A 24,098-nucleotide genomic window follows, 5' to 3' on the forward strand; every position below is an offset into this window, starting at 1 on the left:
ATCAGTGCAACACCCTTTCGCTCGCTAATGCACGGTATCTTTTGGAAGATGCACTGCATGAATTGTGCCTAAAAGCTTCGAATGGTTCGACAGCAGATTCGTAGCACCCCGCAAGGAATGTGCTTCAACTTGAGAACTGTGACGAAATGGGCCTTAATCGCGCCCTCCGAAGGTTGCAACCAGCTCAGCCGCGTGTGGTGGTGTGGGACCACAGCATTGGAATGCGTCGCAACCTCAAATGTCTGTACTTGATCATGATGGGGTCTCGACTACGCCGTTTGAAAATCAACGCAGGATGCAATGGCAGACACCTCACCGGCGACTCTGGAAGTCAGCTCCGCCGTTACGAAAGACGATCATGGAGCTCAGATTGTGATTGTGGCGATACTCGGGCTTATTGCGAGCCTAACTGTGTTAGCGAATCGACTACTACTGCGATGGCCCTGGAAGGAGCGATTTGGTGTGGACGATTTCGTCTGTGTGGCGGCGACGGTACGCACAGATATCTCGCGCCTCGATAGCACGCTTCATAGCTGACGTTCAAAGCTGCTAGCCACGGCACAGACGGGAACTCTTCTCAGCGCGGTGGCTTGGGGTCTTGGAGAAAGATCGCGACTTCTAACACCACGAGAGCTTGATGTTGTTGGGAAGGTGAGTTCAGTGGCTTCGGTGGTAGCAAATTCTAATGCTAAACCATCTGCAGCTTGTTTACACGTCAAGCATCCTCTTCGTGCTGGCTTTGTGCTTGAGTAAGCTTGCAGTGGGCTTTCTCTTCAATCGTCTGTCATCGCGAGCAGCTGTGAAAGCAATTATTCACGCCATCGTGATATACGGCGTTGCTGGCATCTTGGTCGTTGCTGTCGATCGAAACATGGCCGAACCATGGAAGATTGGCAGCACATCGCGCGACTCATTTCTCGCAAGATGGTCTACAGTGGAGGCACTGGGCCTGGTGCTAGACGTGATCTTGATCGTATACCCAGCCGTCTTGGTGCGTGGCCTGAAGATGAGCCGGAGCACAAAGATCGCAGTCTTCCTCGGGTTCGCCTCACGTTTTCCGGTCCTCATCTTCGCTGGTCTACGAATCGCCTACATCGCCAACATGAAGTTTGACGACCTCTCGTTCTCTAGTGTCGTAACTATCATCCTCGGACTGGCCGAGATGCACTGCAATGTTGTAGCGGCGACTATCCCTTGTCTCCGAATCTTCCTGAAGGGCTGGAATACGAGCTTCATGAATACAACCTTAAAAGAGATGGATCCGGAGGCATATACCAGACACTCCTCCGTGGCGTCTCCAAGGAGCTGGCGTACTCTGCGCAAATCGAAAGCATCAAGCTCTTCGCAGAGCAAAAGACGCCAAAGCTCCTACGGAGGAGTATGGGACGGAGCTACGAGTCGAATCGAATCGAACATCTCGTCGGAACACATCACTAGCAATCTACAGGTCAGCGCTGGCTCCAGATCTATCACCGTACAACGTTCGATAGATGTCGACATCAAGTGAGCGTCCATCGCTGAACGGTTTTCTGTCCACGGGACTGACAAACACATTCGGGAGTAATAATTGACATTTCGGAACGACAATCTATCGAACTTTGCCGGCCATCCCAGTCACTGCGTCCCGTCCCATTTGCGAAGCCGCAAGGAACTCGCGGAGACCGCTTTCAATTTAGATCGACTACCCAGCAACGACAGTTGCATGACAACGAACTGGAGCGGTCCAGAAGCCAAGAGCAGGGATGATACGACAGTATACTTTACTTTAACTTCAGCTCCAAGCTTCGCCAATAAGCTCTGAAGTTTGCCCTGAAGATTGCGCAGAGCCTTGGTTTCTACGCGCTCCTGAAAGCAGTCACGAGCTGTATGGACCTCGTATATTTGGCTGTGGCAATTTCGTCTTTACCTGCAACAGGCAGCGCCGGCGGTCCCGCTCCAATAATGCAGCAACGGCAAGCTCATGGCATGCATGCTGGGGATGTGATGAGTGTGTAGGGCAAGGCCCTCTCCACAGTTGGCACATAAGAAGTGGAATCCTGCGATCTGGTCCTCCTCTCTCTCCGTTTCGCATCTACAACTCACCACTAGTCACTCGTTGCTTCCTCTCAGGCGAAGTCATATCCAGCAACCATGCAATTCACACAACTTGCTCTCATTGCTGCGTCCATGGCAGTTGGCACCATGGCGCAGAACCCTCCCAACGATTGCAATCAGCTTCGCGACAACTTTGGCAACTTCCTCAATCAAGGCTACGTAGGTAAGCCACAACATGTACTTTGAGAGTGGATCTAATCTTATATCCACAGATCTGCTCCCGAGACCAGAGGGAAGTGCGCTACTGTAACTACAATTCGAACCCCGTGGAGGTTGTGAGCGAATACTGTGGCCCGAGCGGAATCTGCTGGTACTCGCAGGATGGAGTCAAGAATGATCAGACTGAACTGGCCTGCTACAACGATAATCAACGCTACCAAGGCAGGCGCGGTGATCAGCGCAATGCCGCCCGTGGCCCCACATCATGCGATCAGGTCAATGGATTCGGCTACATCTGCAGTGAAGACTATCGTACACTTGTAAGTGAAAAGTGATTCCATTCGTAAGACTTTGCTGACACTCAGGACGTAGCGCTTTTGCCAGGGCGGTGACAGGTTCAGCAGATTCAGCAACACCCTCGACTGGAACTACTGCGGCGAGGCTACCTGTTTTGCAAGCAGCTCTGGCAGTCAAGGTGAATGTATCCAGCCACAATTCAACAACTTTGGCTTTGGTGGACGTGGTGGCCGATTCAACTGAGATGTGTTCGAATGATGTATAGAGTAGTGGCGGCAGTAGAGCATTTTCTATTCAGTGAGATAAAGAGTTACGAATGTACTGATTGATGTTGGCTTTGCGCTGCATGTTGTTGGTCTTTGTCCGATGTGCTGCCGAAAGCGTCCAGGCTGGCGCTACAACCGGGATTTTGAGAATTAAAGTTGCTGTCAATACCCCGGGATCTCGAACAAGGACAGCGTGGTCAATGCGAGCCTGGAGAAATGACCTGCTGTCATCTTGCTGGGCTATGTCTGTACACGACACTTTCATACTTTTGGGGAGCGGCGGCAGCACAGAATGGTCAACAAGGCCAGCGAAACGCATCGGGATGCGAGATATAAACCTCTGCCGCAAGTGAGTACTGTTGTTTTTCGGTCATAGGGGCTAATTTTGAGGCAGTGGAGATGCGGCAGCAGATGTTGAGCTCGATCCGCTCAATGCCGATGCAGCTGAAAGTGTGGACTTGAGCCTGGATGAGGACGAGTACGCTGGAGCATCGAGCAGGCTCGTCAAAGACAAGTCCCAATATGACAAGCTCGACGATGATTATGGCGGAGCCGCCATGATGGAAGGCGTGGTCGCAGTGTGGCGTCAATGGGACAAATTTTTATTTGTTGCTGGACTTGCGTTACTGGTCTTGACATTGCAAGTCTTTCCGTTTAGACTGCCTTGGGTCGTTCACAATTCTGACGTCTAACAGTGAGTTTGACATGTCCATCACATCGTCTTACGAGACCTATGCGCTCTCTGATTTCATGGATCTGTCCATGCAGGGCACACTGGTAAGTGGAAGTCCAATCTACCGAGCTGCTTTGATACTTGCTAATTGTGCATCCATCGTTAGGATGTGATCGGAGCCATAATCTCAGCAGGCGTCAAGATTCCCATCGCGAAGATTTCCGACGTGATCGGAAGAGGCGAAACCTATATGCTCATGCTGCTCTTCCTGATGGCATCATATGTCCTACACGCCTCCGCTCCAGGATTCAACACCTACCTGATAGGATCAATCTTCTTCACAGTCGGGCAGGCCGGAATCGCATTGACCAACATGATCGTTGTCTCGGATGTCACATCGATGCGTAGCAGGACCCTTGCGATCAATTTGCTGTATAGCCCTTTTGTGGTCGTCACCTGGGCATCCGGAATTATCGTGGATCAAGTCAAAAATGGTATTGGTTGGCGTTGGGGCTATGGCATGTTCGTCTTCATCACTCCCATTGGCGGAAGCTTACTTGTAGCAATATTGCTATCTTTGCAACGCAAGGCGAGACGAGCTGGATACGCGACTTCAAGGAAGATGTCTTTCTCGGAATTTTGCTCTCGAATTGACGTTGGAGGTTCACTGCTAATATCGACGGGAGCCGCTCTTGTTCTTCTTCCTGTCACTCTGGCTGCACAGAGTGCTGATCACTGGAACTCAGCCTGGGTCAAGATTCTAATCATAACTGGCATCGTATTCCTGGTTCTGGTTGTGCCATACGAAGCGCTGGTAGCCCGACATCCTGTCTTGCCACTGAGGTACTTGCGAATCAGCCCAATCACAATTGCATTCGTCGGCTATGCCATCGATGCTTGCGGCTACAAAATTACGCACACGTATCTGGTTCCATGGTCTATCGCAGCCCACAACTTTTCCGCTCGCAACGCGATGTATCTTTCTTCTATTCACAGCGTGACCACGCTTCTGACAGGCATCTGTGTCGGGTGGCTTTCCTACCGCACAAGGTCATACAAGTGGGTATGTGTAATTGGCTCAGTGATACGACTTGTTGGCTACGGTTTGATGGTCCGGATCCGCACGAACGACAGCACGACGCTCGAGCTTTTCGCAGTGCAGATGCTTCAAGGCCTCGGAAGCGGCTGCCTGGAAACTACGATGTTTGTAGCCGCTCAAATCCCCGTTTCCCACGGAGAGCTTGCTGGAGTGACGGCGCTGATCGCTATGTCGGGGCATATGGGCAGCGGAATTGGCTCTGCAACCGCAGGTGGTATCTATACAACGTCGATGAAAGAACGATTGAGCTCTCGTCTGGGTGCAAATGCCAAACCAGGAGAAATTGACAGCCTTTACGATTCGATCACGGGGACTTTGCCAGCATGGGGATCTCAAGACCGACAGGCTGTTGCAGCTGCGGTGAGTAATTGCCCGACGAGTCTGTTCGGCATGCTAATATTGTGGACAGTATTCGGATGTCATGGGATATATGACAGTCGTTGCCCTATGGGTAGCAGCTCCTGTCGTGATTCTTGCGCTGCTGATGCCGAACAACAAGTTGGGGTAAGTTCACACCCTTTCGTTGTTCAGATCTCCGCTGATGATTGCGCAGTGATGGCAACAATCTCCAAGAAGCCGAAGGCGAGAAGGTGGAAAGCGACAAAGAACCTCTCGCTCCTGATGCGATTAGATTCGACTGAGACAGCCACCCTTTCAACAACAAGCTGATGATGTCCGAACAAGCCAATCGTCATGACTTGGACCAAGCTAGTAGAGGACGTTGAGCTTCCAACCAGCTTTCATGACTCTGACAGTCGCGAAACAGGCGAGGCCACAGATGTAACCCAGACCAGTGAACAAGGCCACTCCCCAGTACGAGCCACCAGTTGCTGATAAAATAGCACCTGCTATTGGCAAGCCAATCAAGCAACCAACTGAGACCACGGTGTATGTCGTGGCCACATAGCGACCATACTCCTTCGTTGGACACAGCATGCCTACGCAGACCGGCGTCAGCGAGATATTGCTTCCGGAAGCAAAACCCATCAACGCTGCAAAGGCAACTGTGAGTCCGAGAATGGTTGACGATGCGGCTTCTGTAGCCAGCACTGTAGCAGGAAGCCACAGGCCAAGAGCCGAGGTAGCGCAGAGGAAGACTGCAGAAACCTGAGTGTTGTATCGGCCAAGCTTGTCCGCGATGTAGCCAGGAGCCCATCGTCCGAGGAAAGAGCCAGCGTTGAAAATGGCCAATAGTTGGTACGCAAAAGTTTCCGAGATGGCTCCGTCGGTCTCCAATGCGTAAGATGTGATGTACGCGATCGGGATGAAAAGCGACAATTCCAAGAAGAAAGAACCAGCCGTGACCAGCGCAAATGCCGGATCCGCAAACACTCTCACATCAGGCATCGCACTTCCTCCTTTCCTCGGCGGCAGTCTCGAACGAGTCAACAGAACCGCGATTGCCAGCAGAAGCACGAAGATGAAACCCTGGATCCTGGTAGCCCATGCCCATCCAACCTTCGGGAACAGTTCCTGCAACATGAGCGGGAAGATGACACCTCCAAGCGCACCACCACAAGTCGCAATACCAGTCGCACTCCCTCTTCCCTTGTAAAACCAATGTCCGACCGAAGACACCGCAGGCGTGAAAATGAAGGCATTCCCAAGACCTCCCAGGATACCAAACACGATCATGAAGTGCCAATACTGCGTACACACCCCCAGCAAGAAAACGCTCAGCAACAGACATACAGCTCCAGCGACCGTCAACCAGAAGGGACCATGTTTGTCGAAGATCGGACCGACTTGGACACCAGCGCCGAAAGCGAGGAAGATGTAGACGGAGAAGATCCAGCTGATGGAAGATTCGGAGTATGAGGCTAGCTGGTTCGTAGCGAGGTACGCTTGATACGTTCCGACAGTGTTCATATAGCCAAACGCGGCCATCATGCCCGAGAAACCACCTGCCACGACAAGCCAGGCCTGAAGGCCACCTTCAGGATAGATATTGCCTTCATCGTCTTTGGACACTGAAGGGTCTTGAGCATGTTCAGTTTGGTGCTCGGAACCTTTTTCTTCATCGAATGATCGATAGGTCGGTGCGTGGTCTTCTGCATTGTCACTCTTCTCTGACAAAGATTTATGCTCGTGCGAAGTTTCATCCTCATTGGCTCTGTCGTCCTTTGAATCCCTGGAAAACATCTTGCTCGTCATGATGGTCGTTGAAATCGAAGCGAAGAACTGCAACAATGCTAGGAAAGCCGGCCGTGAAGCACGTAATATCGTGAAGATGAGACAGCAAACAACAGACAGAAGGACTTTTCTCGAAAGAAGCAGAACGCAAGACAGCAAAGAGTATACGAAAATTGCCAATGTGCTGTTGACACTTGCAAACTCTGCCTAGAAAGATCGTCGCAAGAGCTTTTGTTTGGGACTTCGAACAAGCCATTTACGACGTCGTAAAGTCTGTTTCGTGCATTTCGTCCTACTTAGCGGCTCACCAATATAGCGCGACAAGAAGGCCGAAAATGATGTTCAACGCCGTCGGCCACACCACACAAGCTTCACCGCCGGCACTCCTCCCCTCTTTCTCCACGACTCCACATTGACCATTTCCTCCGCGAAATGAGACTACCTCCGCGATACCACCACGACCACCGCCGAACCACTAGAGGCACTTGCACGAACCACGGCCTCCCTCGCCACAACACACGCCTACCTTTTCTCTCCCACGAGCATGACGCCCCAGTATGCGCTGTCCACTACAAGAAAAACTCAAGTGGAACTCGTGATATCATAATTATGTCCTAGCACAAACCCTCAGCAGCTTAAACTTCTCTCTTGAAGCTCCCTTTCCTAAAACGGCATTTCCAGAACGCAGGGCGAGCGTATGACGGATTTGCTGTTGCGCCACCGCCGTCTCCGTGATCTACATATCCGCGTACGCATCGCAACATCGGATCTTGGTAGTAACGTCAACGCACGAACGTCTTAGAACTTACCAGACGTGGTTTCGTGACATTGGCTTTTGTGTGACGCGTTGTTGCTTGTGCGTTCCCTTTACCGCTTGTTTGGTTCTGGATGCTGCATTGTCTGGACTAGGAAGAACGGAACGTGTTGGCATGTGGTTCGCTTGTTGAGTTTCTTGTCTGGTCTGGTGAACGAACGATCGGAAAGTTTTATGGTTCAGGTTACTACTGTAAGGGTTGAGGTTGAACAAGGCAGGGTTCAAAACTGTTGATGTTCGCACTTTTGTAAGATTTTCTGTGTTTCTGAGAGGTTTCTGGAACTCTTTTTCTGCTTCTTTGTCCTCTTGATTCTTCCGTTACCTTGCTCATAGAGTTGTGAATTGACAAAAAGCCAATATTGAGCACTATCATAGATACCATCGCCATCATGGGGTCAATCGAAGAAGGCAACAATAAACCTCCTGTCGTATGCGTATTGTAAGGCCCTCTCAGTCACGACCTTCGAACCACATCGAAAATCCCAACTAACACCATCTCCCAGTTGCGGCACCTCAGCAGGGAATGATCCCTCTCACCTCTCCGCCGCCCGCTCCCTCGCCCAATCCCTCCACAAAAATGGTGCAAAACTCGTCTTCGGCGGCGGAACCTCCGGCCTCATGGGCGAAGTCGCCTCCAACCTCGTCCGCCTCTCCGGCCCCGAATCCGTCCACGGTATAATTCCCAACGCTCTCATGGCCTTTGAACGAAAATACACAAACGAAGAAGATTGCAAAGAGAATGGAATGACGGAACAGAAACAAAAAGACGATGAGAAGTTCGGGAAAACGACAATCGTACCGGATATGCATACACGAAAGAAGAAAATGGTGGAGGAAGTTTTGGCTGGTGGGAAAGGAAGTGGGTTTGTGGCTATTAGTGGCGGGTATGGGACGTTGGAGGAGTTGATGGAGGTGAGTACCTGCCTGCTTCACCTGAACGACACTATGGCGAATACGTGGAGACTGACGCTTTGTCCAGATCGCAACATGGAATCAACTCGGAATTCACGATAAACCCGTCGTGGTGTATAATGTTGATGGATATTGGGATGGGTTATTACAATGGGTAAAGAAAGCTGTGGGGTCGGGTTTCGTTGCGGAGGGCAATGCTACGATTATGGCAGAAGCGACGACGGCTGAAGAGGTTATGGCGAAGTTGGCGAATTATAAGAAAGCTGTCGGGCGATTAGAATTGGATTGGGAGCAAGAGGAGCAATAGACGTAGTGATCTATAGCATAGCGATTGAATTTGCGGGCTTCACGACTGAGCATCTTGCGCTGTGAGAGATGGTCTTCGCTATCCAAATTATTGCTTTGAGTGCTGCGACTGCGCAATAAGGTAGCAACACGATTCCACGAGCGGCGGAACGTTGCTTGACGATTTTCTCTTTGGTGCTTAGTCGCCGATCGCCTTCAGTTTCAGCCTTCAGATCGTCGAATGCCATCGAGAGTCTGATTTCCTCGGCGAATAGATGTGGACCTCACACTTCGAAAGCTCAGTCAGGCTAGTGCATGGAGAATGAGGGGCAAGTAGAGAGTTGCGACACGGAGGCTGTTCTGCATGCTCTGCGCGAGCAAACCAAACCCAAAGAAGCATGCGCACAATTGTCTTGAGGTTCATTGTAAAGTGTATATCTACAAACTCTTTAAACTTTCTAAGCCTGCCACGATGTTCCAGCACCATGGTTCAAGCGGTCACAGTGACTGTCTTCTCTGCTACTGTTTCTGTTACGGTCTGGGTCGCCCCGGAGTCTGTCTCGGTAATCGTGATGGTGGTGGCGTTTGGATCGACGGGAATAATCGTTATCCCGCCTGGTTTTGAAGGAGTGGTCGACGGCAATGGCTCCGCTGCACTAGAACATCCTATTGTTCCCATGCAGGGGGGCGGGTTTTCAGACGATTTCAAGCTAGAAGGAGCCGAGGAGGATGAGGATATTGACTCTGGTACGTAGGAGAATTGTATTGTTGAGATGTCTGCAGTGCTCGGCCTGTTGGTGTCTGATTTCGTGCTGGTAACGAACGTCGACCCGGGAACGTATGAGAACGCTATGATCGATGGAATCTGCTCCGAACTGGAACCGGACTTCTCCGGTGCTGTAGTGGTACTCGTCGGTGACGCCGGTGGGGCATGCGACGTGGCAGGAGGCTGACTCCCTGTTGGCGCTGGTGAGGATTGAGTGCCAAGACTTGGTACCGCACTCGTGGATGCGCTTCCAGACGGCGAGCCTCCACTAGCCGGAGCATATATGGTGGTAAAGATCGTCGTGGTAGTCGTGCTATCCTTTCCTATATCGGAAACCACGCCATTGGTTGCAGTGCTCTCTGAAGGCTGATCTCCTGCAGTCGCTGCCTCCCCACTTTTGGCGCTTCGATATATGGTGGTGTAGAGTGTCAGGAAAGTCGTGCTGCGCGCAGTAGGCATCGATGAGCTCGCAGAGCCTGGTAAAGATGTGCTTGATGTCCGTACTGAGCTCTGACTTGAGTTGGCTGGGACGTAACTGAACGACGCCGAGGCTATTGAGGATGCACCTGATTCAGCACTCGCGAGTGCACTGGACATGATGGTTGGCTCGTTGCTCGGAATTGTCACGCTCGAAGAAGAGCCAGGAATCGACGGCGTGTTAATTTGACTTCCTGGCACATAGCTGAAGTAGATGGACGAAGCAGATGATTGTTCAGTGGTCGCTGATGCCGAATCTGAAATCGCCTGTGTTTCCCCATGCGTCACCGCAGGATTCGAAGTGCTCGCGAGGGAAGTGTCTGTCGATATGCCTGGCCCTGCAGTGACGACGACTGGCAGCGGAAATGTGGTGATGGTCGGCTGCACACTGCCTGAGGAATTTGCATATCTCGGGACGTGGAGATGCGCATGGCTTGTCGTGAATCTGCTCAAGAGCAGAAGGATGAGAGGAACTCTTTGGGGCATCTGCGAAGTCTGCGGTGCTCGTCTTGGGAGATGAACGACGAGGGTATTAGGGATTAATCTGCGCGAAGACCAGCTTCAGCGTCAATAGAAACAAACGCGTGTTACAGTGAGAAGGGTGACGAAACAGGAAGAATAGTGAGAAGTTGCGACATGGTCGTCGTTGTCTACGCGCTGCCCTACAAGTGCTGGCTGCACCGTCGGCATCATCATCGTGAACTTGATGGAAGACGACGTGCAGGACCGCTTTCTGGACTGTGCGAAGTCGCGGTATATCGAGCGCGTCGAGAGGTTGAGTGCTGCTGTTGCGCAGTCTCACAATCTGGCTCCCGGCAGAGGAGCGCGGGATCCGGTTGGCTGGACTGCCGCCGATCCTACTGAGGCTACACGGCGAGACTGGTCGTTGGCAAGCGATTTTCGGCACGCGCAGGACGTGTCGGCTGCGTGGGAATCATGGTCAGGAGATACGCAGAAGACGTGTTTGCACAGTGCGAGAGAAGTGTGTATGTTGGAGGAGAGTGTCAGTCGGCAAAAGGACATCGGATAGAGTGAGCACGGTTGCTCGGTCGACAGCCAGTAAATAGCGGCGTGCCGAAATTAACAAGCCCGATGATTGCGAGAGAGAGGCCCTCTTCACGTGTTTCGTGCATCACATTGACCAGGAAGCTTGGACTCCATTCGATCAGACGGCTTGACCGCCTTCATGATCGAGCAGCGTCCGGCGACTCCTCCTCCACGCGTCTCCGAGCCCGGCATCCCACTCAAACACCACCCAGCGCCATGTCGGTACGCGTCGTGGCCCGCATCAGGCCGCTGCTGAAGGACGAGATCGAGAAGGATGTCATCGTCGACGCCGCCAGAGCTCCAGCCCAGGCGGGCGAGCGCGACACGGTGGTGCGGATACCCAACCCCAAGAAGGAGTCCGAGCTGTACACCTTCGAATTCAGCAGTGTCTATGGCCAGCATGCTACACAGCAGGAAATCTTCGAGCAGGAAGTCTCGCCCACCGTGAAGCACCTCTTCAAGGGCTTTGACGTGACACTATTCGCGTATGGAGTCACAGGGACCGGCAAGACACATACCATGAGAGGAGGCAAAACTCTAGCGGACCGAGGAGTAATTCCGCGACTGTTGTCGAGTATATACCGGCGAGCGCGAAAGACCGAGAAGGATAGCGAAGGAAATACGTCGGTGGAGGTCTCCATGTCATACTACGAGATCTACAATGATCGCGTGTTTGACCTCTTTGAACCTCCGGAGAAGCGCACTCCTGCTGGCCTACCCATTCGTGATACGTCCAAGGGAAAGGCCGTTGTCGTGGGCCTCACCGAACGGCCATGCACGAGCCTGAAAGAGTTCGAGCAAGCATACGATGAGGCGAACGTCAACCGGTCAACATCTGCCACAAAGCTCAACGCACACTCTTCGCGATCGCACGCCATTCTCTGCGTCAAGGTCACCCAATTCACAGGCGAAGAGTTCCAAGTGAGCACGGCGTCATGTATAGATCTTGCAGGGTCAGAAGACAACAGGCGGACAGACAACAACAAAGAGCGGTTGGTGGAGAGCTCCGCGATCAACAAGAGTCTATTCGTGCTCGCGTCATGCGTAGAAGCCATCTCGCAGAAGAAGTCGCGTATACCTTATCGGGAGTCCAAGATGACGCGCATCTTAGCTCTCGGGCAGAACAACGGTCTCACAGTCATGATCCTGAACCTCGCGCCAGTGAGGAGCTACCATTTGGACACTCTTAGCAGTCTCAATTTTGCCAACCGGACGAAGAAGATCGAGGTTAACGAGATTGAGAATCAGCCCTTCTTCCGCGAAGGCAAGTCCAAGGACGAGAAACCACCCGCCGCTGCCGGCCCTGGGATGAACAGACAGCCATTGCGACCGAAGCTACTATCCCAGAACAGCGCTCTTAAGGATCTCACCAACGTGCCAAAGCCTGTCAAGCAATTCGCCGTGTTTGCGGACAAGCCTCCAAAGGCCAAACCTACCAACCTCCCAAACATTGCCTCGGCCAGGACTGCTGTCGCCGGAGTCAAATCGCCCAAACGAGTCGCTAGTAGCGAGGCGATAGGTGCTCTGAGCAGACCATCCAAGTCCATCAAACCAAACAGTGCCTCACGGGCATTGCAATCGGCAATGACTAGTGACAGCATCGAGGCGCTTATCGAGCGCAAGGTCGCAGAAGCGCTCGCGGGACGGAAAGACCAAGCTGCTGTGCCAAGTCAGGATCCCATCTCGGATGAAGTACAGAAGAGACTAGACGCTCTCGAAAAGCGAGTTGAGGGGCAGGAAACAGAACGGGCCGAAGGGCTTCAATATCTACTTATGGCCAAGCAACATCAAGTGCGAGGCGAGGATGCCAGTGCTTTGAAAATGTACCAGCTTGCTCTGCCATACTTCCCTGGCAACCAGAAATTGGTACGCAAAGTAGCCGCATTGCAAGACAAAATCGCCGCAAAGCTCGCAGAGAAGCACGCCCAGCGCTTCAGCCCCGAGCCCATCACTCGACAAAGCCGCCAAGTCGAAGAAGACGAAAGCTATCACGAAGACCAAGGCGATACAGGCGCACAAGAAGAAGACGACGACGAATCCTTCTCGTACAGGATCAAATCCAAACCCCGTCCGCGTTCCACCAGACCAACGTCCCGCGCCCTAATCCCTCCGTCCGCAGCAGCAGCAGCAGAAGAACCAGCCGAAGGAATCAAACACTCCCCCTTGCCAGAAAACGACGACTCCGACGACGAACTCGCCACCTCCCTCCTCTCCCAGACCCCTCGAACAAAACAACTCCTCAGCATCATCAACACCAAAGACGTCAGCCGCATTAAACTCCTCAAAGGCGTCGGAGCGAAAAAAGCAGAATCGATCGTGAATTGTCTCTGTGATCTCGAGGATAGCGTTACGGATCTGGGACAATTGGGCAAGTTGAAGGGTGTGGGAGTCAAAACGGTGGAGAACATGAGGAATGGACTTGCGGGGTTGGAGTTTTGAGAGAAGCGAGGGATTCGTTTCTTCGTGGCATTTTTAGCGTACATCTGACAATTGTTGTTGTTCAGCAAGCGCGGCGTTGGAGGGTGGGGTCTATAATGGGGACATCGAAAAATCTTGCATAGCGAAAACGGTGTTAGTGTTGGGTACTTTTGAAGGCGAGTCTCAAAGGACAGACTGCTGGAGTCTGAGAAGATCATTTGCATAGCAATGGTGGCGGCATGGCATGGCCCAGCATAGCATAGGTCGAAAGACCAGGGATATAATCGACAGCGACAAAAAATGTCATCAGTGTCAGTCAGACAGTCAATCTGTGCCAAACAAGGTGAAAACGGTACTATAGTGTGCACACCACACTCGTTCTTCTGTACAAGATTACGAGATATCGAGAAACCGAACAAAACATGGACGATCCCAAGACCTCCCCCCCAAAAACGAAGCGCTCGTAAGCACTCCCTTCAGATCCCTCCTCCAAAAACGCCTCGTGGGTATCCATCTCATCCAGTCCCATCAGCATCAACATCATAATAACACTCTCACCAAGCCTAAGCTTGCTGTCCCTCAATAACCTTACACCCCTCCTGCACAACCTTCGTAATCTCCTCATTCTTATGCGGCAACAACCCAAGCGCATACGCAACATTCCCCCACTGCCTCTCACTCTCCGCCCTCTGCAACCTCGGCGCAAGTTTGCTAGCCAACTGCTTAGCATGTTTATCCTTCTCAATAAACCCAGCCAAAAATTTGATAATTCTCCTAAACCTCTCTTCTTCCAATTCCTCATCCGCGGAGAGCAAAGAGAACATATCAACGAAATGATTGTAAATCGCGTTATCTTTCCCTGCGAGTTCGGAGAAGAACATGCGAGACATTTCGCGGATGCCTGGGTCGGAGTCTTCGACGCATTTGGCCATTTCGCCGAGTTGGCCTTTGACTTTGACTTGACCGGCGAGGATGAGGAAGGTAAGGGTCATAAGGCAGGTGCGTTTGACTTGAAGGGCGGGGTCGGAGAGGCGACGGTAGAGGAAGTCGGTGTTTTCGTCGATGAGGTGGTTGAAGCAGACTGCCATGTCGCCGAGCGCGACGACGAGATTGCTTCGCGTGATGGAGGATGGTGAGCGCTCGAGGATGGTGATGAGGAGTCCGAGGTTGGCTTCGCAGTACTCTGAGCTGACGCACATGAGCTTCGCCATACACAATGCAGCGTGGGCTTGTAGTTCAGCGTTCGGGTAGGAGGTGTTGTTGCTGCAGATTTCTTTGACGAGAGGGCCGAAATGGGCGAGCAAAGACTGCTCGCCATAGAGCAATTCTCGCTCGCGAATGTGAGCAATGGCATCTGCGAAATCATCCTCATTCGTGCCGGCCATGAGATCAAGCTCATCTTCCGCCTCCTGCTCCTCTTTAGTCTTTGCATCTCCCTTCTTGCCAGAGGATGCACGGCCTCCAGGAGTCTTCTTGGCTGGCGTGGGATTTGTCTTCTCCTTCTCAGCCTTGCGTCGCTTGAAGTCTTGTTCACATAACTCCAGGTGAACAATCTGCTTGAGAGCAATGTGCCCAACCGCAAAGAGCAGCTGGGAGAGCCCAAGTGCCTGGTTGTAGCTGTTTGTTGAAGGCTCTGCTTGCGCTTCCTGGTCCACTTGCATCGGCTCCTCTTCTTGTACTTCGCTCATTTCCACGTCGCCATCGTTGTCGATCTGGCTGTTGTCTTCTTGAGGTTCTTGTTTTGGTGCTGGAGTGGGTGTCCTTCGCGGTGTGAACACAGTCCTCGTCTTTCTCTTCACAATCTCCGAGCAAAGCACATCAGGATGTTTCGAAAGTGCATATATTGCGCCAATCGCTTGCTCTGCCAGACCGTACCAGTCCTTGCTGTCGCTCTCAATGGCAAGCAGGTCGGCAAGTCGGATGAGCACAGCGTGGTCGTTAGGCAATCGCACGCTCGGTTTGCCTTCGGTGCCTTTCGTGGGTTTGTTGTTGGTCATCCGCATCAGAGCCACGCAAGTGTATCGAGCGAGCACCAAGTCGCGACGCCCGATCGCCCCAAGACCAATCCGAAGACACGTCTCCATCTCGCGGACCACGATTTCGGGATCAGCCAAGGCCAACATGCCGAGCACAATGATTGCTCCTCGACGCTGCGACTTGGAAATGTCACGCTTCTGCACTCCGTAGACTTGCCACAACTTTTGAATGACCAACTCGTTGATGGCCTTCTCCTTCATCATGGTCGCAAGAAGTTGCTCGAGACTTGTTAATTCGGCAGGTGTCGAGCCAAAGGTCAAACTGATCATGTTTCGTGCAACATAGTTAGCGGCCTCGTTGGGAGTGAAGTTGCCAGGCGCAGCGAAGAAGAGGCCCTTGTAACACTCTACAAGATGCGTTTGCACACCCTTGCCTTCGTCGCTGTTGCCTTTGGTCCAGATCAGCTTCAGCATGCGCCTGATGCCTGCCTTAGCCGTCTCCAGCCTATACGCATCCGCGGTGACGAAGAAGTCCATTGCCTCGATCACTTCGCTCTTGTTCTTGGAAGAAAGCAAGCGAACCACGTGTGGTGATGCCTCGTGCAGTGTTTCAATGAAGCGCAATGCCTCTATGTAGTAGCGCCTCGTGAGCTGCAATTTGTTCATTGCTTCAGCTGTGGCCGCCTCTTCTTGCGCTTTCCGATACGCTGCTTCGATCTCCTCTTCGGTCTGCGGCTTCTCGGTCTGATCGATCCTGGTCACGTCGTCAAGCAGACTCTGATCCACAGTCTGCTCGTTGGGATCACGTTCTCCTAATCCAGTTGCTTCTGGCAACTTGAGAGCAGCAAGTTCGTTGTCCACGGTCTCAAGTCGCTCGCTCCATTCCGTATGGCTGAGCTGACCTCCATGAAGAACCGCGAAGGGATGTGTTCCAAGCAGCTTTGCAAGCAGCTTAATCGCGTTTTTGCGCACGTTTGATGACTTGTCCTCCAAGCTCTGCGTAGCAAGCTCAGCAGCCTTTTGCCTGCGCTTCGGATATTTGGTTTCCAGATCGCACAATTTGACATAGACCTGAATTGCTCTGCATCGGCAGTATGGATTGATATCCAAGAAGCGCTCTTCCAGAACCTCGAAGAATGCATTGATCTGTCCCTTGTGCTCCTCTTTCCTCTCGCTTTCGTCCATCTTGGAGAGTGAAATGATCAAGTTACCACACACTTCGATGATGGCGCATCGAAGTGTGTAATTGTTGCTTTCAAGCAGCTTCGCCACGTACGTAACTTGTCGTTGCACTACTCTTGGTGCGAGTTCTGACAATCTTGCCACGAAAGTGGAGACGGATTTTGGTCCTTTGGTGTCGCTTTCGCTGAATTCCTTGTTGGAGAGCTCCTTCAGAACCTCTTCTGCCAATTGTGGATAATCGTACTGCTCCGCGAGAATGTTCAAGAACTCGGCCATTGGCTCGGAAAGGTGCTCGAAGTAAGTTAGGTTCTGAATGATACTTGTCTGAGCGCCATATGCATGTCCATGATGTTTGATCGCGACACAGAGCACTTTGAAAGCATGCATGCGAATCGCTGTGCTCTTGACTCTCGTTTCGCTCTCCAGAATCTGGTAAGTCGGTCTGGTGAGCAGGCCAATGAAGTTGTCGCGATCGCTTGTCGTCACAAAGATTTTGGCCAGTTTCAACTTCATCACTTTTGCCATTGTGTCCAGGGCGGTTTGCAGCTGATTCGAGGGATCCCAGTTGCCATCTTTCTGTGCCGCCTTACCCTTTGCGCCTTTCGCATACTTGCCTCGCGCTGGACCGGCTGGCTTCTCTGCGCTTTTGGCTTCGACTGCCGCGACGCACCATTGCAGCAAAAACGCGAATATCTCGAGGATCTGTTTGTGCTGTGCCGGTTCTGCGCCCTCATCCTGCTCTTCCTGGTCCTCCTGATGCACAATTTCGGCCTCTGCACCCAAACCACTAATGACCAGATCGAGGACTCGAGCGAGGGATTGCGGCGGAATATGCGACGTCTGTCTGGAAAGAGCGAAAAGCTCACTGTTAGTGCGGTGATTCGTCTTTGTTGGCAACTGAGAACGCTGGATAGAAGAAATGGTGGGCGCGCACTTGAGCAAGAACTGTAGACTGTCCAAATGGCTCTTTTGCAGGATCGCCTCCGGATTCTCGCCCACGGCCGCGCTGATGTCGTTCAGCACGCCATTGATCAGACCGGGCGAGAAGGCGTCAGGATCATTTTCGCATTCAACCAGTTCGGGTGCCGCCTCGGGGGTAGGGATCGCGTGCGCATCGTCCAGATACGCAGTCAGCGCTTCACTGACCACAAAGTCTGCCATGATGCGACGAGTGAGCACCGCGTGGTGCAGTGAATGTGGGAAGAAGTCAGTCGGTGTTGTGTGGTTGTCAGCGTAAACAAATCATCGGACCCTGTGTTTTGCCGACAACACACGCACACGCGCTTCTGCGGGCCAGCGCGTCCCACCACCACCTTCCATACTACTTAACCGTGGGACACTTGCTCGCGCCAAACCCAGCACCTGCCGGTCGAGTCGAGGCAGGCAGCAACATGGCAACCACGAGCAGGCGTCTACAGGAGCCTGTCGTCGTGCATCAAGACGAGCCAGATTACCACGACGAAACTACAGAGGACGCCATGGAAGAAGAAATGGACGAAAGCAGAGGTCCTTTAGAGGAAAGTGGGGCTACCATAACCGACGACGAGGACGGAGACGTGGAAGATGTCGTGCTCGACGACATTGAGAAGTTCGAAGCGAGCTTCAAAAACATCACCAAACGCTACCGGCTAATTAACCGCATCGGCGAAGGCACTTTCTCGACAGTCTACAAGGCCGAGGATCTGTTGTATGATGAGTACCGCAACGACTGGGACCTGGATGCCGATAAGGAGAACCGCAACGGCGACTCAAAGTCTTTGACCAATGGACGCCCGAAAGCACGATATGTGGCGATCAAAAAGATTTATGTCACTTCCTCGCCGCAACGCATTCTGAACGAGCTAGAGCTATTGCACGACCTCCGAGACTCAGAAAATGTCTGTCCACTCATCACTGCTTTTCGAGACACAGACCAGGTCATTGCCGTCCTCCCTTACTTTCAGCACAAGGACTTCAGGGACTACTATCGAGATATGAGCTGGCCAGACATGCGGATATATTTCCACAGCCTTTTCACTGCGCTCAAGTCCGTGCACGCGTGCGAGATCATTCATCGGGATATCAAGCCGACGAATTTCCTCTACTCGCCTTCAGCACAACGTGGCGTGCTCGTCGACTTTGGTCTGGCGGAGCGAGAAGGCACAGATCATCTGCCCTGTGCATGCGAATGGGACCACACAAAGCGCCAACACAGATACGATAACTCTGTCTACGCAAGCACAATTGCAGCAGCACAAGCAGCTGGCCAGCAAGCCCCGAAGCCCTCATATCCAAAAGACGACAACCGTCACTCACGACGAGCAAACAGAGCAGGCACTCGAGGCTTCCGTGCGCCAGAAGTCCTGTTGAAATGCACAGCTCAGCTCACAGTAATCGACGTATGGAGCGTCGGCATCATTCTCCTCACCTTCCTAACCAAACGCTTCCCCTTCTTTCACTCCGCAGACGACATTGACGCCTTCATCGAGCTCTGCACAATTTTTGGGCGGAGAAGAATGAAAGAAGCCGCACTCTTACACGGCCAAGTATTGGAGACCAACATCCCGACAGTCAGCGAGAACGGCCACAGCTGGGAGAAAATCATCTTGTGGTGCACGGGGCGTTCTAAGAAGGAATCCGAAGAACTCATCTCAGATGACGAACACGAAGCCATTGCCTTCATGAAAGAGTGTCTTGAGCTCGATCCTGGCAAGCGCATGACTGCAGCTGAAGCTCTTGAGCATCCGTGGTTGAGGCTCGAGTCAGATGATGGGGAGACGAATAGTAGCGATGGACTCGCACCAGAAGCATGATGATGACAGAGAGTGCGCTCAGAGTCAAGAGAAGATAGAGCGAGAATGAATGGCATGATACAGGGTGTTTTTGGGCCGGCGCACGTGTGCGGGTGCATTTTGCTGGGCGAGAGGGAGCATTTTATGGCGGAACGAAAGATACCCCCATCATGTATATGTGTACATACTGTAAGAATAGAGGGTGAAAGAATTGCTGGAAGCGACGCGATAGGCAGCTGAGAGTGGTGCGATTGGTAGCTTCCAGTCATTGAGACTGGGACGAGCAAATATGTTTACATCAAGCATCGGCCATCTCATGATCGTGATCATGATCGATCTCACTCCCAATCCGCCTTCTCCGCCGTCCTCTCCGATCATCATCCGGCTCCTCGCTCCCGTGCCTCTTGGGCAAAGGCAACGTAGGAGGTGAGCTATGGTCCAGCCCTCCCTCTTGCTGCTGATCCGACTGCATCTCGGCTCTCTGAGGGGTTCGTCGACGCTGCGGACTACTCTCATCTCTCGATATTAGACGTGCAAAGTGTCTCGCTTGCGACGTCTCGTCGTCGAAGCCACTAGTTTCGCGATGAAGACCTGGTTTCGTGTACTCGAGGTCAAAATGTGTTGTCTTTGGGCTAGGCGTCTCGGGTTCGTGTTCGTGTTCGTGGTCGACTGACATTTCAGTTGAGTGATTCTCTGTTGCTTCTGCTTTGAATACATTTGGAACATGCTCGAGATGGTGCTGTTGTTGCTTTTCGCGGGTTTTATGGGTTTGTGGTTCGAGAAGGAAACTCGTCTGGCGATTGAAGGCGACACGAAGTCTTGGGCTCGGAGACATGTGCATGATGTGGTGGTGGTCGGAGGTGTCGATTTGTGGCGGGCGTGTCTTGCGTCTAATGGTTCCAGTTGTTAGGATGTAGCTTTGTTCTTCTTCCGCCACAGCAGCGTGTGTTTGCATGTATGCTTGGTTTGCTGGCGATGCACAGGTCATTGTTCGTGTGCTTGATTTATCGAGGTTGCTCGCTATGAGATGTGATGTCTAAGAATCGTCAATGTCGAGCTGATTTGTCGATGAACGTGTGTTTTCGAGAGCAATCGGGCGCAGAAACAATGTTACGGTGCTGTTACAAGGCAGCAGGCTTAGCAACGCTCGGTGTTGCAACTGAGCCTCATCGAGAAGTGTATCGACGAGCAATCCCAGAAGCCAGACACTCGCCGATGCCGGTTCAAACGAACGTCCATGGTTGTCAAGGACGATCTTTTGATGCCTCAGACAGGAGAGTCCTGAGGTATCATCGCGCTTGTGCCACAAGTTGGAGTTAACCATGACGACCACGTGCTGACGAGCACGAGGTATGTGTAAGCATTGAGGTCTTCAACAACGCGAGTGCATGCCTGACCACCTCCCATTGGAGATGTGTCTTGGCATCCGCTTCCAAAGTTGCAGTTGCTGTTGCATCTCTCAAGTCGAAAGACTTGATTAGATGAGCGCAAGTAATCAAGAAGCGTCTCAATATTCTACCGACGAAGACCGGACATAATAACGCTTCGCAGGTTCAGTAATCGCCAATGTCTCCCAGCCCCACCGGCTTCTGCAACACAGTCCGCGTCTGGCGAGCAGAGCTTGGATTTGAGGCTCAAACATGAGAAGGAGGGTTTACCACCAATGGGATTGAGGAGGATGCTACAGACAGTCTTCCCCTGCCGGCTTACAGTATCAGACCGCTTGGCACAGCGTTGGCCAAAAGCAAGTCCCAGAATTCCGAGATTTTTTTGTCGCCGAAAACAGTGGATAGTGCAGGGAACCCAGTGCAATGTCTTCGCCAATGGCTTCGGCGTGCCAGCGAGGTCGTGGGAGAGCAGGAACAATGGGAAGTCGAAACGTCGAAAGCGGCTGCCTGCAAGGATTCGCTGGGCAGAGGAGCTGGATCGCGGCTGAGCTGGATGACCGAGCAGCTGGAGGCTGAGTGATGGGAGGAATCCTGCAGCCCTTGCGGATGCTTGCGGAAGCCGTGCAGCACAGCACAGCGCAGCGCAGCTTTGTGCATGCCTGCACATCGGGCTTTACGACGAGCTTTCGCTCCGGTCGTTTTATGGGCCGGGTGGACCGATGCCGCCGCAGAACGACTTCACGATCGCCAACGGGGATGGCCCGGTGTAGAGGGGCAATATTGTCCAATGCACCGTCCTGTGGCAATAATGCACCACAGGCACAGCAGCGAAGACATGGCAGTTGCACAGCACCATACCACCGCACATGTAGGCTCTCGAAGGATGACATGCTGTTCGGCATGCGGTGAGATCATCGAGCGCGCGTGGGCGTCCGTAAGCGCCATCGAATATGCTGCGGCCGACCAGTCACCGGCAGACTTGTGAAGCCAAGGAAACTCTGGAGCAGTCGCTGTCATGATGCTGCCGGCTCCGTGCCATCGCTGGTCGCATTACATGATGCCGTGCATGTGCTTGTCCAACTCGCACACCTGCTTTTGCCCTCGCCCACAAACCTCATTTCAACGCGTTTCGCCCAGATTGACCGTGCAACAACGCTCGTCTTCCGCCCTCCGCGTCGCATCGCATCCTGCGACCAGCTGAGAGCGCGCGCTGTTCTGCCGGATTGGTGTCGTCTGGCGAGCATCCGTGCGCCGCCGCGAGCAGTCCACCTCATCTTAATCGCCCTCCCTAGCGACAACGATCTGCGGACCAAATTTCACACTATAACCCAACGCCTCTGCCAGTGGACACGCTCTTTGTGTGCTGGATCTGCTGCGCGCAGAGTTTGCCTTTTGCACATCCCCAGTGTCGTGTCACGCGAGCACCGCAGCAACGCCCGTCGCCAGCTGCACCGAGTCGCAACACAGCCGCAGCAGCACAGCACCAGTGGGTCTCGGTGGAACAGCCCGGTGTCAACAACAGCAACCTCCAGGAGCGCCTGCTCTTCTATCGACCATCGAACCTCGAACCATGCGGACGCAGTACTTCTCCTTTGGAGAAGGCTCGCCCACTCGCTTCTTCTCCATGCCTCGCATATCGCTGCCCGCCATCCCCGTCTACATACCACATCGCATCCGACGGAAGTTCAGATCAACGCGTTCGAAAATCCGATCACGAGCGACACCGACCTCCTCAATAGCCTCCATCGAAACCTCTTTCAACCCCGCAGACACCATTCGAGCCCTCCGGACGCATCAATGGAGCTACTATGACGCGCAATATCTCTTCTTGGCTGTGGTCGGCATATTCAGCCTGTGCATGATCGATGGCAAGAGCCCTCTGTTCAAGACCGCGGTGGCGACTGCGCTCATGACGAGCTTGGTGATACCCATCACAAGGCAGTTTTTCCTGCCCTTCCTTCCGATCGCAGGGTGGCTCGTACTCTTCTACGCCTGTCAATTCATCCCCGGCGAGTACAGACCCGGGATCTGGGTGCGAGTGCTTCCTGCAATGGAGAATATCCTTTATGGTGCAAATTTGAGCAATATCCTCTCGGCACACAAGAACTCGTTTCTCGACGTGCTCGCGTGGCTGCCATACGGCATCACACATTTTGGAGCACCCTTTGTCTGCTCTGGACTGATGTTCATCTTCGGCCCACCAGGCACTACCCCCACATTCGCGAGAGCCTTCGGCTACATGAATATGGCAGGTGTTATGATCCAGATTCTCTTCCCATGCAGTGCACCCTGGTATGAGAACCTGTACGGATTGGCACCAGCTAACTATTCGATTCCTGGCTCCCCTGCTGGTCTGGCCGCAATTGACAAGCTATTCGGAATTGATCTGTACACATCAACGTTTACAGCATCTCCACTGGTTTTCGGAGCTTTCCCATCGCTGCACTCCGGAAACGCCACCATCGAGGCGCTGTTCATGTCGCACACATTCCCAAAGCTCCGACCATTGTTTGTCATCTACACGCTTTGGATGTGGTATGCTACAATGTACTTGAGCCACCACTACGCCATCGATTTGGTCGGCGGTAGCATCATCGCAGCAATTGCCTACTTCATTGCGAAAGGCAGCTTTTTGCCTCGTCTGCAGCCTGGCAAGATGTTCCGATGGGACTATGACTACGTGGAGCACGGCGAGGAGAAGGAGATGTACGCATATGGTATTGCGGACATTGACGAGTACGAGTTGGCACTCCACGGCGACAGCGACGAATGGACCATTGGCTCTTCTTCCAGCTTCTCCAGCAGCAGCCGCGAGCCATCAACTGGCATGCGATCACCGGTGACCGACGACTCCTGGGAAGGCGACACACTAGCTTCATCCTCCGATAACGAGTATCAAAAAGCGTAGTGAAGCTGCTGGAGACCTGGAAGAGCACGAAAATGACCGTATTTCGGCATTCGCCACTTGACTGGCGGCAATGAATTCACGACTGCATTGCATGGCGCATTTATTTCAGCATTATGACGAGCATTTCAGCGCTTCATCAACCCGACAACGAACCCTTTTGAGCTTGCAGCAGGAAGCAAGCGTGGCGCAATGTCTGTTTGAGCGTGGTTGACTTTCCAACCGACGGCTCGCGGTTCGAGATACCCTACATTCGCTTTTTGTGTGTATTTGTACAGCCACATTCGCTCAACAGCCTAGAGAGGTGCATCCGCAGCGAAGGAGTTTGGCAGTAGATGTGCATAGACAGATGCATAGACTTTGGGAGTTAATGGCGAGGAGCAGAGCTGAGAGCAGCTTCTGCAGGAGGTGGAACAACAGATGGTCATGACCTAAC

At 52.8% G+C, this 24,098-nt stretch overlaps 11 protein-coding genes across 11 annotated transcripts; 7 read left to right on the plus strand and 4 right to left on the minus strand.

Annotated features, from left to right (window-relative positions):
- Positions 1 to 300: 300 nt before the first annotated feature.
- On the plus strand, positions 301 to 1,507 carry CKM354_001182700 (uncharacterized protein; the record flags this gene model as incomplete). Its single annotated transcript, XM_044807332.1, has 3 exons — positions 301 to 492; positions 547 to 651; positions 704 to 1,507. 3 exons carry the CDS (start codon positions 301 to 303, stop codon positions 1,505 to 1,507), a joined length of 1,101 nt encoding a protein of 366 aa, XP_044663267.1.
- Positions 1,508 to 2,130: 623 nt separating this feature from the next.
- On the plus strand, positions 2,131 to 2,793 carry CKM354_001182800 (uncharacterized protein; the record flags this gene model as incomplete). Its single annotated transcript, XM_044807333.1, has 3 exons — positions 2,131 to 2,253; positions 2,307 to 2,573; positions 2,626 to 2,793. The coding sequence occupies 3 exons, from the start codon at positions 2,131 to 2,133 to the stop codon at positions 2,791 to 2,793; spliced, it is 558 nt and encodes a 185-aa protein (XP_044663268.1).
- A 346-nt stretch (positions 2,794 to 3,139) lies between these two features.
- On the plus strand, positions 3,140 to 5,229 carry CKM354_001182900 (uncharacterized protein; the record flags this gene model as incomplete). Its single annotated transcript, XM_044807334.1, has 6 exons — positions 3,140 to 3,165; positions 3,211 to 3,456; positions 3,512 to 3,593; positions 3,656 to 4,948; positions 4,998 to 5,092; positions 5,142 to 5,229. 6 exons carry the CDS (start codon positions 3,140 to 3,142, stop codon positions 5,227 to 5,229), a joined length of 1,830 nt encoding a protein of 609 aa, XP_044663269.1.
- Positions 5,230 to 5,296: 67 nt separating this feature from the next.
- CKM354_001183000 (uncharacterized protein) lies at positions 5,297 to 6,742 on the minus strand (the record flags this gene model as incomplete). The annotated part of the gene is made up of 1 exon (XM_044807335.1): positions 5,297 to 6,742. The coding sequence occupies one exon, from the start codon at positions 6,740 to 6,742 to the stop codon at positions 5,297 to 5,299; it is 1,446 nt and encodes a 481-aa protein (XP_044663270.1).
- Positions 6,743 to 7,924: 1,182 nt separating this feature from the next.
- CKM354_001183100 (uncharacterized protein) lies at positions 7,925 to 8,754 on the plus strand (the record flags this gene model as incomplete). Its single annotated transcript, XM_044807336.1, has 3 exons — positions 7,925 to 7,974; positions 8,039 to 8,447; positions 8,515 to 8,754. The coding sequence occupies 3 exons, from the start codon at positions 7,925 to 7,927 to the stop codon at positions 8,752 to 8,754; spliced, it is 699 nt and encodes a 232-aa protein (XP_044663271.1).
- Positions 8,755 to 9,222: 468 nt separating this feature from the next.
- CKM354_001183200 (uncharacterized protein) lies at positions 9,223 to 10,461 on the minus strand (the record flags this gene model as incomplete). Its single annotated transcript, XM_044807337.1, has 1 exon — positions 9,223 to 10,461. One exon carries the CDS (start codon positions 10,459 to 10,461, stop codon positions 9,223 to 9,225), a length of 1,239 nt encoding a protein of 412 aa, XP_044663272.1.
- A 777-nt stretch (positions 10,462 to 11,238) lies between these two features.
- CKM354_001183300 (uncharacterized protein) lies at positions 11,239 to 13,461 on the plus strand (the record flags this gene model as incomplete). The annotated part of the gene is made up of 1 exon (XM_044807338.1): positions 11,239 to 13,461. One exon carries the CDS (start codon positions 11,239 to 11,241, stop codon positions 13,459 to 13,461), a length of 2,223 nt encoding a protein of 740 aa, XP_044663273.1.
- A 542-nt stretch (positions 13,462 to 14,003) lies between these two features.
- Positions 14,004 to 17,759, minus strand: CKM354_001183400 (condensin subunit YCS4; the record flags this gene model as incomplete). Its single annotated transcript, XM_044807339.1, has 2 exons — positions 14,004 to 17,442; positions 17,533 to 17,759. 2 exons carry the CDS (start codon positions 17,757 to 17,759, stop codon positions 14,004 to 14,006), a joined length of 3,666 nt encoding a protein of 1,221 aa, XP_044663274.1.
- Positions 17,760 to 17,989: 230 nt separating this feature from the next.
- On the plus strand, positions 17,990 to 19,390 carry CKM354_001183500 (serine/threonine protein kinase CDC7; the record flags this gene model as incomplete). Its single annotated transcript, XM_044807340.1, has 1 exon — positions 17,990 to 19,390. The coding sequence occupies one exon, from the start codon at positions 17,990 to 17,992 to the stop codon at positions 19,388 to 19,390; it is 1,401 nt and encodes a 466-aa protein (XP_044663275.1).
- A 277-nt stretch (positions 19,391 to 19,667) lies between these two features.
- Positions 19,668 to 20,357, minus strand: CKM354_001183600 (uncharacterized protein; the record flags this gene model as incomplete). Its single annotated transcript, XM_044807341.1, has 1 exon — positions 19,668 to 20,357. One exon carries the CDS (start codon positions 20,355 to 20,357, stop codon positions 19,668 to 19,670), a length of 690 nt encoding a protein of 229 aa, XP_044663276.1.
- Positions 20,358 to 22,327: 1,970 nt separating this feature from the next.
- On the plus strand, positions 22,328 to 23,665 carry CKM354_001183700 (uncharacterized protein; the record flags this gene model as incomplete). The annotated part of the gene is made up of 1 exon (XM_044807342.1): positions 22,328 to 23,665. The coding sequence occupies one exon, from the start codon at positions 22,328 to 22,330 to the stop codon at positions 23,663 to 23,665; it is 1,338 nt and encodes a 445-aa protein (XP_044663277.1).
- Between the last annotated feature and the right edge of the window lie 433 nt (positions 23,666 to 24,098).

This window comes from Cercospora kikuchii, assembly GCF_019650295.1.
Source record: "Cercospora kikuchii DNA, contig_00008, whole genome shotgun sequence".
Classification (NCBI taxonomy): Eukaryota; Fungi; Ascomycota; class Dothideomycetes; order Mycosphaerellales; family Mycosphaerellaceae; genus Cercospora; species Cercospora kikuchii.